Source organism: Prunus dulcis, chromosome 1 (genome assembly GCF_902201215.1).
Source record: "Prunus dulcis chromosome 1, ALMONDv2, whole genome shotgun sequence".
Lineage (NCBI taxonomy): Eukaryota > Viridiplantae > Streptophyta > Magnoliopsida > Rosales > Rosaceae > Prunus > Prunus dulcis.
Window position 1 is genome coordinate 24,807,640 of NC_047650.1, and position 11,900 is coordinate 24,819,539.

Here is an 11,900-nt window from a genome sequence, read left to right on the forward strand (position 1 = left end):
CGCATTGAAGATCCCATCTCCAAGCAGGACTTCCATGTACGAATGATACACTTCACCCTTCAATCAATAAAATGTGTACAGTAGGAGATTAACAAGAAATTAAAGAAAAACTGAGGACCAATTAATGTAACTAATCTCATAAATATGTCAGATCACCTTTGGGTAATTGGCAAAGTTGGTCTTAAGGACATGTTCAACATTTGCAGGATCTGCAATGTAAGTATAGGTTGTGAATGGCATTGGGACGACGACGGAGTTCGATTCGGAGAGGTACTTGACAAGCCAATCGTGCATCCTGTCATAGTTCATCAACTGTTCAATTGCAGCTCCTACTAGAGGCCATGTTTTGGGTCCGTTTTTGTTCTTCTGGCTCCATCTATGGACTATTATCCATGACAAAACCATGCAGACGAGCATGAAAAACCCCTTGCTGTATCCATCCTGAGAGAACAAACCTAATAACACATTGCTTTCTTGATGCTCCATTTCAGATGAAAAATCAGGGCAAGAAAGAATGAGTAATTAACTGCTTTGACAGGCCTGGGATTGATTAGTTATAAATTAGAATAGCAATGGCTTAGTTAAGCGGTTGAGACTTGGGTTGTTAACAATCTTTGTATGCTCTGAAGTTGATAAGGATTTGTAAAAGATTATTAAAAAAAAGTTCATCTCTTTTGTGCCCTTAACCTAATTTAACCTAATTCTTTCTAAACATTTTTTTTGGTTAATACTGTGAAGACCTCGCATTTTTTTTTTTGGGGGGGTAAAATCACTTTAATGTCTTATTTAATTGCAATTATTTTTTTGTTACAGTGAGAGGAAAAAAACCATAAAGTTTTGATTTGAGTGCCAAGCAAAGAAAAAAGAGAGGGCCACAACCATTGTAGTAACCCCGTTCGATTTTAATTACAAAATTAGCTAAAATAAACATCGTGAAATTATGGAAAGATAATTTTGTGGTATCGTTTAGTGGAAAAGATCATTTTCCATGTCACTCATTCAATTTAAATGAAGATTGCTCAGTCAGACGTATAAACTAAAATAGGATTTTGTCAAGGACATAAATATCAAATAGGGTATGAAATGTCATCCCCAAAGAAGGAAGGCCTTCATCAACACTTTCAGTTTCAACCCATGCATGCGTGACAGCTAGTCCTCTGTACGTCATCAAAGCAAAATTGCTTTCTACGCGGCTTATTTGACCGACCTCATTCATTTAGATGCTACTTTCTTTTCTTCTTTTAGGATAAGGAAATGTTACAAGGAACCTGTTTGAAAAAACATAAAGGAACATATTGTTTTCATTATCTTGCTTACTATGATATCTAATCAAAATAAAATAATTGTCTTAAATTTATGAAAAGGCCAAAGTCTATAAATTTGTGATTCATTCTTGAATATATATTTTGTATAGTTAAGGAAGAAGGTAAAAATTCTTTTTTCTTTTCGTCATGATTAGGAGATTGGATCTAACCATAATAAATTTCGTCATTTCTCAATAGATCGATCGCAATGACAAATTTGTCATACTTTTGATGTAAATAAATAACTGGTTTGAGAATATGGGTAAATTTAAATGTATTATAGGACTGAAAACAGCTCAAATCCATTTCGTAATTTGTTGAAGATTCAACTCCTCTCACAAACCGAATTACAATTTTGTTTTAGCACATAATTTCCACCCTAGCACCCAAATTTGAATTCGTTAATTACGGTCCAAACCATTCAAGTTATACACCGGATTCGCAAACCATGGTTGGTTAGAAGGGCAACTCTGAGTCACTTGGAATTTGGCTGAGTCCGTTGTGCTTTGGTATGGCATTTCACCAAACTGAAACATTTGGGCATGACCAGCATTTCCTGCACTGGCCAAGTTGTTTTGGAAGTCATAGCTAGAATTCTCACTCAAAAGTTGGGAGATTGGGGCCAAGTAGTCCGTTTCCAATAAACTAGTAATGGAACAAGTCCTTGGAAATTTCAACATCATTTGTTCCTCATGATTATTGGCTGCTGTTATCTCAATTTTGGGATCCGTAATTGGTTCTTCTTCTTCCACTTTTTGGTCCAAATAAGCTTTGCCCAGATGCCTCTTCTTATAGATCCTACAGAGAACCCAATCGTCCAACTAAGATGCAACAAACACAACGCAACTGGTCAATTTGCAGCCAAAATGTTTGATGAAATGCCTGAATTAACTGTAATGTCACAAACTGGCAAGAAATTAACAATGACAAAGAGGGCTTACTCTCATGGACCCAAGTTGCTTGTTGGCTTGTTTTCTCGAGTCACTTAGACGATATTCATGCATAATCCAATCTGACTTAACCCCCTTTGGTGGCTTGCCCTGGTAAAACACAAGAGCTTTTTTCACCCCCACATACTTTGTCCCACTGTAAATTGCCTTGTCTGTGCCTGTGGCTTTCCAGTAACCCGAGACGGTGGCTCTGTTAGGTCTCACTCCATTTGGGTACTTCCTGTCCCTTGGGGTAAAGAAATACCATTCATTTTCTCCAAACTCTGCTTTCTCTGCATAACAAAAACAAACACCATTAGGTTTAGGTTTAGCAATCAATCAAGAATAATTAAACTAATGCGTATCCATGCTAAGAAACACTTGTAATTAAGTTTAAACATCTTAATTACAACACTAACCAGGTAACTGCCATGGATCAAACTTGTAAAGATCAACTTCTGGGATTATGGACACAGGGCATGGCCTTGAGGTGGCCTGGTTTTTGAGGTAAAACATGATGAGTTCCTCATCAGTTGGGTGGAATCTAAAACCAGGAGGAAGCTCAGAGCTGTGTTTGGCCTCCATGTTTGGGCTCTCAGAAAAACAAACAAGAAAGAAAGACAAAAGCAAAGACAGAGAATGAAAACAATGTTTGGATAGTTTTGCTGCTTCTAGTTTTTAGGCCATAGCTCGAAAGGAAATGCAAGTGTTTGAAATGTTTGAACGGAGATGGCTGCTCAATTTATTGTTGATTGGTTTCGTCGTTTTGTGGACGTCACGTGGTTTTGATTGGTTAATACTTTGACTTTTGCCACCTCGTATGTGAAGTGGTAAGCATACTCGCACAAGTAACCAAAACTCTTTTGATGCTTGCCAGTGCCAATAATTTGGCTTTTGTCCAAGATTCCTTGCACTTGTCACAAACTTTATCCGGATAGCATTATTCAATGAGAATATCCGCAGGATAAATCTATAATTGTCCACTCCTTCACACTACATATACCCAAAGAGGAATTTAACCAAAAAATATATCCTAAAAAGGAAATAGCTTCAACAACATTAATAAATGGTGTGAAATTTTCCAAGGTAAAATTTACAACATTTTGACCATATTCTGCCTTCAACTTCAATCTAATTGGATAGTAGCTGTATACAAAAGATTTTATAAATTCAAAATGTGGGGTGCAAACCATTTTCATAAAAGTTCATGTTAAGACAATAAATCTCGAAAGATTTACAAGTATTTGATTGTAAACAAAAGATTTGCACATCATGACCACAAAAAGTTAAATGTATAGTAAGTCAATTTTTTTAAAATATAATAAATAATAAGTCAAGTATGCAGATACGTATACATGATAATTATATATATTTAATATGGTCCGGTAATTTTCTAACACATACTAACTAAAATGACAATACACATGTGTTAAAAAAAAATAATTCTTTTATAAATATATGCGTGATTGACCATACTTCCAAAGTTTAAAGTATCAAGACAAAATCAACAAAATACGTATTTTTATTTATTCAACATTAGTCGGCATCCCATAAAATCCCAATAATTTCGGAAATGAAAAGTGAGTTAATTAAGTGAAAAAATAAAATTAAAATTAAAAAAATAGATGGAGAGAGTAGGGAGGTTATAGCCAGTCGAGGATTTGGCATTAGCAGCAGCTAGAATGAGTCTACAAGGTAGGCTAGGGTAGCTATCCATTCCCATTTAGCAAGATGACGCGTGTTCTTTCCGAAAAGGGTAGAAAAGGATAAGCATAACATAACGATAAATATGTAGGCGGGGGGGTTTGCTTGTGGTGCTTATCCTACCACGTCATCAGTGGGCCCGCCGTTGGAGACCGCAGTAGAGTAGATTCACATTACCCGCCCTCCTCGATTCACATTCTTAAGCTAACCTAATATTTAAATGTCACGTGTAACTGCGAGTATGGTTTCTGGGATTAACATCGAACCCACCACGTGGCAGAGGATGTTTGTTTGTTTGAGCTAATCTCATGAGAATTTCAACGAGATAAGAGGATTATTCTATCAATTGGCCCACTTTTGGTATCGGGCTTTTTTCCAAGACTATGCGTAGTGCGGGTAGGTGGCTTCTATTCATTCATTGAGCCATTAAATATAATTTTTTTAATGTCTAATTATCAATTGTTAAAGATAATCGTGATTTGTTGGGATTGTAATCCTCTATGTATTAGTTTTTTGTTTGTTGATAAACAAACAATTAAGCGTTGATTTTTGAATCTAATAGTAAATAAACACACGTGTTATTCGTATCTAATTACGTGTTTTAAATAAGGTCAGTATAACGGCTCACTTGTCGTCACAAAATAGTAACTTAAAATTAATCTTGCGGTCAAATTATATCAACAGTAATTAAAATAGGTTATCGTAATAAACATATAATAATAGTTGTTAGGTTGATGAGGTAAGCTTGGAGTTGTGCATGGCATGTGCAGTGGTAATATGGATCATAATCCAACGGGTACTCCAATCAAGGGAGGAGAGTTAATTAAGAAGAGTTTCCTTAATTGCAAATTAATTAAGAATAAATCGTGATAATCTTCCTCTCTTGACAGGGGAAGTGATTGCTGATGAGCTACTAATTGTGGAGAGATAATGAGTGCTCATGTCAATTGTGATTTTGATATGCATGGCGGTATTTTTCCAAAGGTAAACTGAGTCTTCGAGTAATAATAAATAAGAGATGATTGTCAAATAACACTATTTCAAAACTAATTAAAAACGATAATGAGTAATTTGAATAGGCTATTAATTTGTATAATTAGTCTTTAGGGTTTTTGGTTGGTAGCTCATGCCTAGTGATGAGGTACGTCACATCCATTTGTATTTTATCTAGACTTTTTTTTTTCTTTTGTTTTTTTTTTTTCTAGTAATTTTATTTTTTATTTATCAATAAAAGTGAGGTGATTCAAATTTTGAATCTCTTCCGATATTAAGCAAATAAATATCACTAAACTAATCAATAGTTCATAATCATTCACATAGTTGAGGTTTATAAATTTTTTTTGTAAATAGCGTATGTAGAGTTTATGATAATATTAAACTTAGCGTGTCGTACAAAACAAGTCATGAACCACACTGCCCTAATAATTAGTGGTGTTGAATATCAGCCTATGGCCAATATTATCAACTAAAGTCTAAACTACATCTAGGGAGTAATATGTAATGCAACACAATCACAAAGTTATTGCATTATTCACTTAGAGAAGGGACCCTAAACCCTAAACACATGCTCACGTACGTGTGAGGCTACCACATTGCCCTAATAATTAGTTGTGTTGAATGTCAGCCTATGGCCATTATTATCAACTAAAGTAATATGTAATGCCAACACAATCACAAAGTTATTGAGTCATTCACTTAAGGGACCCTAAACTCTAAACACATGCTCACGCATGTGTGAGGCTATCATAGACGATTCACAACCATTGATGTAATGGGGTTCATACGTACAGTTATTGTAGACGACTTCTAATTATAGTAATAACTAGAAGTTACTTATGCTTATATGGAGGGTTATCCCAAGTAACATCATTCTCTTTATTCAACAACGTGTGACACTTGCATTGATTTAAATTTAGTCTTGTATTATGAACACAAGACAATACGTGTATGATATGTATTAACAACAGAAAATGGGCTAGCCCCAAATTTCAACTTCACATGTAACTTTGGAATCATCAATTTGACTAGAAACGCCACATAATTTGATTAAGGATCTTTTTTTTCCAAGAGTGTACTCTCCTTTGATTGTTAATAAATTCTGATTTATCTTAAAAAGAAATCATCATATAAAGAAAAATAATTGAATTTTTTATATATTATTTAAACAGACAAAGGTTTTACCAAGTTCGTTAGAGCGGATGTGCTCTCTACTATGCACATGAGTTTAAAACCCCTCTATGTAATTTAGATTATATTAAAGTAGAATATTATTTGTATAAAAAATAAAATAAAAAGTAAAGAATTGAATTGTTATTGTTTAATCACTAGCATTTGGACCTCCACTCCATTCATGTGCGTGTCAGTTTTGTTTTTCAATTTTATGATTATTTTTAATAAAAAATTATAAGACATGTAAAATTTACAATTAAATAGATTATTATTTAAGTATTTATATTTTAAAATGAAGCAATTGTGATTCCAAATTGCATCTTAAAATTTTCCCCAAAAAAAAGTATCTTAAAAGAAGCAAACATTTCAATCCGGTGGCAAGTAAGGGTAAAGTAAAATGGCATTGTAGTCCTTGTAACTTTCCGAAATTTTCTCTATCTATGTAAGGGTAAAGTAAACATTTAAATCTGGTGGAGAAACCAGATTTCAGAGAATGTGCAAATGGGGCCTACAGAAGGGCGGCCCTACCTTCTCTTTTAATTTCCAATAAGATGCCGAGTGCACGAAAAGTGCCATGGACGAAAGATACCGGAGCCATACCTCACATAGGTAGCATCGCGAAGGATGTAAAAACTATGTTGTGGGAAATGGCAAATACCCAGCTCGAAAGATTGTGTGCAGGAAAGCGGAATCCATTTGGAAATGGAAAATACAACAAATAAAGACAGAGAATAAACAGGAAAGGAAAAAAGAAAAGCAAAGGCTCTTCGATATAATCCTGTTGGTGTATTTGCATTTTCCTCGTTAGATTTGGAGCCTCAAACAGGACAGAAAAGAGGAAGAAAATAAAAGCTTCTCTCTGTAAGTGAGTCTTTTTCGCAATCAAAGCTTTCACATTTTGTTGAAAATATATCTGGGTGTTTGCTTTTATGTTTGTCCTTCCACTTTTGAATTGCCTGGTAACGCATTTGGGTGGACACCATATTCGTGTCCTGTGTGGTTTCAGCTAAGAGTGAAATTTGCTTCTATGTTATGTTTCTCAGTGGTTTTTGTGACCGATAGACGTATTGGATATGAATCTATTTTCAGATACGCCCAGATTTCCATTTTGATCAAACTCTTCTTCTTCCTTTCTGGGTTGTTCTTGATCCTGCTATCTTACTGATGTTTTTAATTTTTTCCAACTTTTTAGGCGGGGAAGGAGTGAAGTAATATCAATTATTAGAGTGGTCGTAGAATCTTCTTCAACATATTAGGAAAAAGTTTCCATTTTTATTCGTTTTCTGTTGTCCTCATGTGGATTTCGCCTCCTTGTTATTTTGAGGGGAAAAAGAAAAATCAGAGTAAGGTAACAAAGACGTTGTGTTACTACGTTAGAAACCCAAATCCCCAATTCTCCCATTACACACCAGACTACACGAAAACTGAGAGAAGAAAACACTATATATATATGTATATATGAGAGAGAGAGAGAGAGAGAGAGAGAGAGAGAGAGGTTCTGAACTTGAAGAAGAGGTGCTGATTATTTTGCTGGGCTAGTGAATGGGTAACTTAAGTTAGGTTGATTTGGCTGTAGGCAAATATTGTCATCCTTGGGAAACTCATTTAGATATTTTCTGAATAGGAGCATTCTAATCCCTTTAATCTGGTATATATGTTGTTTAAGATACTCATTTGGTTGGGGGTTATGAGAACTTTTTCCCCAGAATATCATGTTTTTGTTTTCTTTGCTTGGTTAGGATGAGTAAGATATAGCTTTTCTTGTGTCTTCTGCTCTGCTTATTATATTTGTTTCATTTTATTCTTCTTGTATGATTTGATTTCAAGGTGTTTTATCAGAATAATGGAGTCAAAAGCGAAGAGAAGAGTTGCTACAGAGAATGGGGAAACTGGCGAGGACTTGGTCCTTGCTACATTGATTAGGAATGGAGATGACCTCGGTCCTATTGTCCGGCATGCATTTGAGATGGGGAGGCCAGAATCACTCCTTCACCAGCTCAAGCATGTTGTGAAAAAGAAGGAAGTCGAAATTGAGGATCTCTGCAAGACTCATTATGAGGAATTCATTCTTGCAGTTGACGAGCTTCGTGGTGTGTTGGTTGATGCCGAAGAGCTAAAAGGCGAGCTCTCTAGTGATAATTTCAAGTTGCAAGAGGTTGGGAGTGCCTTATTGATTAAACTTGAGGAGCTTCTTGAATCTTATTCAATAAAAAAGAATGTGACTGAAGCTATCAAAATGTCCAAGAACTGTGTACAAGTGTTGGAGCTCTGTGTCAAGTTTAATAAACACATATCTGAGGGCCAGTTTTACCCGGCATTGAAAACTTTGGATTTAATTGAGAAAAATTACTTGCAGAATATTCCTGTCAGGGCAGTTAGAATGATTGTAGAGAAGAGAATTCCAATAATTAAATTGCACATTGAGAAGAAAGTGACTAGTCAATTCAATGAATGGCTGGTCCACATAAGGAGTTCTGCAAAGGATATTGGACAAATGGCAATTGGTCATGCTGCATCTGCACGTCAGAGGGATGAGGAAATGCTCGAACGCCAAAGGAAAGCTGAGGAGCAGAATATTTCAGGGTTGGGAGATTTTGCATATACATTAGATGTTGAAGAAATTGATGAAGAATCTATTTTGAAGGTTGACCTAACTCCTCTATACAGGGCATATCACATCCAAAGTTGCCTAGGAATCCAAGAGCAGTTTTGGGAATATTACTATAGAAATCGATTGTTGCAGCTTAATTCAGACTTGCAGATCTCTTCAGCACAGCCTTTTGTTGAATCCCATCAAATATTTTTGGCTCAAATTGCAGGATACTTCATAGTGGAGGATCGAGTTTTGAGGACAGCCGGGGGCCTACTGTTAGCTGAGCAAGTTGAAAAAATGTGGGATACAGCTATAGCGAAAATGAAATCTGTGTTAGAGGAACAATTCTCCCATATGAATTCTGCGACCCATCTTCTCTTGGTGAAGGATTATGTGACTCTTCTTGGCTCTACTCTTAGACAATATGGGTATGAAGTGGGACCACTTCTTGAGACGCTTGACAAGAGTAGAGACAAATACCACGAACTTCTTTCGGAAGAGTGTCGTCAACAAATTGCAAATGTTATTGCCAGTGATACCTATGAACAGATGGTCTTGAAAAAGGACACTGACTACGAAAGTGTTGTCCTGTCATTCAATCTCCAGACATCAGATATAACACCAGCATTTCCGTACATTGCACCATTCTCCTCCACAGTACCTGATGCCTGCCGAATTGTCAGATCATTCATCAAAGGGTGTGTTGATTACTTGTCTCATGGGGCACATACTAATTTTTATGATGTTGTGAGGAAGTATTTGGACAAACTGTTGATAGATGTGTTAAATGAGGTGATACTTAATACAATTCAAAGTGGCAACATTGGTGTCTCTCAAGCCATGCAGATTGCTGCAAACATATCCGCACTTGAAAGAGCTTGTGACTTTTTCCTTCGTCATGCAGCCCAACTATGTGGGATCCCAATCCGGTCAGTTGAGAGGCCTCAAGCTTGCTTAACTGCTAAGGTGGTTCTAAAGACTTCAAGGGATGAAGCTTATCTTGCATTGTTGAATTTGATGAACAAGAAGTTGGATCAGTTCATGGCACTTACAGAAAATATCAATTGGACTTTAGAGGAACCGCCTCAGAATGGGAATGATTATATAAATGAAGTTGTTATTTACCTCGATACTCTTCTGTCGACAGCGCAACAAATTTTACCTTTGGATGCTTTGTATAAGGTTGGGAATGGGGCTCTTGATCACATTTCTAACTCAATAGTGTCGGCATTTCTTAGTGATAGCGTCAAGAGGTTCAGTGCCAATGCAGTTATGGGTATCAACTATGATTTGAAGATGCTGGAGTCTTTTGCGGACGAGAAGTTTCACAGTACTGGCTTGAGCGAAATTTACAAAGAAGGTAGTTTTAGAGGTTGCTTGATAGAAGCACGACAATTGATAAACCTTTTGTCGAGCAGTCAGCCAGAGAACTTCATGAATCCTGTGATAAGGGAGAAAAACTACAATGCTTTGGACTACAAAAAGGTGTCTAGTATCTGCGAGAAGTTCAAGGATTCTACTGATGGGATTTTTGGGAGCCTTTCAAATAGGAATAACAAGCAAAGTGGTCGTAAGAAATCACTGGATATGCTTAAGAAAAGATTGAAGGACTTCAACTGAGGCTTGAAAAATCTTTCTGCATTCTGCACTAGAATTAGGAGCTTCTTTTTTCCCCTTGATTATTAATATAACTCTTCCCGTTGTTTTCCCTTGTTTCTTGTTTAGAATGAATGGGATTCATTCATTTTTCCTGCTAATTTGTGTCCATACAATAAAGTTTCTGCCCAATGCGTATCCTAATCGATTGAAAGTGTTATTTCTTTATATTTTCAACAAATATGTGCAATATTGCTGGGGAAAGAAATTGCAGCCTTGTTGTTGGTAATATGTTTGTAGGGTCTTCATATCATTTGAAACAAAACAATGGAATGGAATTCCACCAAAAACGGATACAACAACAGATGAGATGAAGCACAGACCTAAACCATAGGTAGCCTCTTAATTTGTTAAAGTCTTCCTACCTAAACCCTAGACTAAAACGACATCAGGAAAACTTGGCATAAACCCTAGACAAAAACGACATCAGGGAAACTTGCCACAGTCATCACCAAGATCAACCTCCTCACCCCCGTCGTCTTCCTTGGCCTCGCAATACAATACAGTGATTGCCACTGTATAGAAAAAGATGACCATCATCTGCAAAACACTGATGAGGGCAATGCCATGTAGCAGACACAGCGCCCCATTCTGCCACCCACTGGTTAGCGCCGCCCACGCCCTTACCAATCTCCAACCCAAAATCCCCAAAACCCCACTGCAAGACCCACAAATCAGCATCAACGAGAGCACAACCACTCTGAGTTTCGTTCCCTCCACCAAACGCCAGCTTCGGCTCAAGGCAGTCAAACCCCAACAGGCTTCCGCCACAACCACCACGGGGGCCATGCTCAACATCACTTGCACGTACAGAGCCACCGGCAACACAACCGTTGCAGCCACCCCGTAGAAGGCGAAAGTCAACTCAGGCGACCAGTCCTCCATCCTCCGCCCGCTCTGCAGCTCGACCACTCGACCCCCCATAAACAGCAGTATCCCAAACCATTTCACAACCAGCTGCAAAATCACAGCCGTAGCCAGCAGAAATAAAAAAGACCCGAAACCCGATTCGATCGCCGACCTTAGCTTCACGGGTCGGCCGTGGAACCCATGAAATATGGTGTGGGTGATCGACCCGACTGCGCAGACAGAGGAGATCAAGGCGAAGACCGTGAAGGCGATAGGTGTAAAGATAAGAATGAGTGTGGAGGCGATGGTCGGTTGGCTTGGTTGAGGTGCAGAAGTAGGAGCCCGGTCGCCGGGGGAGAATGGGTCGGTGACGGAATCAAGCAGAAAAGGGTAGACGACGGTGGACAAGAGGACACCCAGGGGGAGAAGCAGGGCGGAGAGGTGTAAGAAGTGGGACGTGGGGGACCGCATTATGCTCGCAGATCTCTTAAGCACTGTGAAGAGCTTCACAGTTTGACCTGCCATGGCTTCTTGGTTTGGGATTCAGAGAGATTTATTTCAAGGGTTTTGCAAATGATCAAGATTCAAGAATGAAATTGGGGACGAAAGGTCGCGTCTTTTTTACTTGTAGTGGCTACTTCTTTTTGGGAAATTCTCGGCTATGTCCTTGGATTGGATAATTTTTGTAAAAATGTC

At 37.6% G+C, this 11,900-nt stretch overlaps 3 protein-coding genes across 6 annotated transcripts; 1 reads left to right on the forward strand and 2 right to left on the reverse strand.

Annotated features, from left to right (window-relative positions):
* Positions 1-1,520: 1,520 nt before the first annotated feature.
* Positions 1,521-2,950, reverse strand: LOC117615130 (NAC domain-containing protein 2-like). The gene is made up of 3 exons (XM_034344142.1): positions 2,653-2,950; positions 2,246-2,526; positions 1,521-2,125 (listed from the first exon to the last, which is right to left on the reverse strand). The coding sequence occupies exons 1-3, from the start codon at positions 2,816-2,818 to the stop codon at positions 1,706-1,708; spliced, it is 867 nt and encodes a 288-aa protein (XP_034200033.1). The 5' UTR covers positions 2,819-2,950; the 3' UTR covers positions 1,521-1,705.
* A 3,665-nt stretch (positions 2,951-6,615) lies between these two features.
* Positions 6,616-10,523, forward strand: LOC117626496 (exocyst complex component SEC15A). Of its 4 annotated transcripts, none has more exons than XM_034358238.1 (2): positions 6,616-6,971; positions 7,934-10,523. In XM_034358238.1, the coding sequence occupies exon 2, from the start codon at positions 7,950-7,952 to the stop codon at positions 10,317-10,319; it is 2,370 nt and encodes a 789-aa protein (XP_034214129.1). In that variant the 5' UTR covers positions 6,616-6,971; positions 7,934-7,949; the 3' UTR covers positions 10,320-10,523. The 4 variants fall into 4 exon arrangements, with proteins under 4 accessions (XP_034214129.1, XP_034214114.1, XP_034214121.1 ...); XM_034358223.1 differs by having other exon boundaries at positions 7,946-10,523; XM_034358230.1 differs by having other exon boundaries at positions 6,616-6,967.
* Positions 10,524-10,574: 51 nt separating this feature from the next.
* On the reverse strand, positions 10,575-11,900 carry LOC117626522. The gene has a single exon (XM_034358250.1). The coding sequence runs from the start codon at positions 11,727-11,729 to the stop codon at positions 10,782-10,784; it is 948 nt and encodes a 315-aa protein (XP_034214141.1). The 5' UTR covers positions 11,730-11,900; the 3' UTR covers positions 10,575-10,781.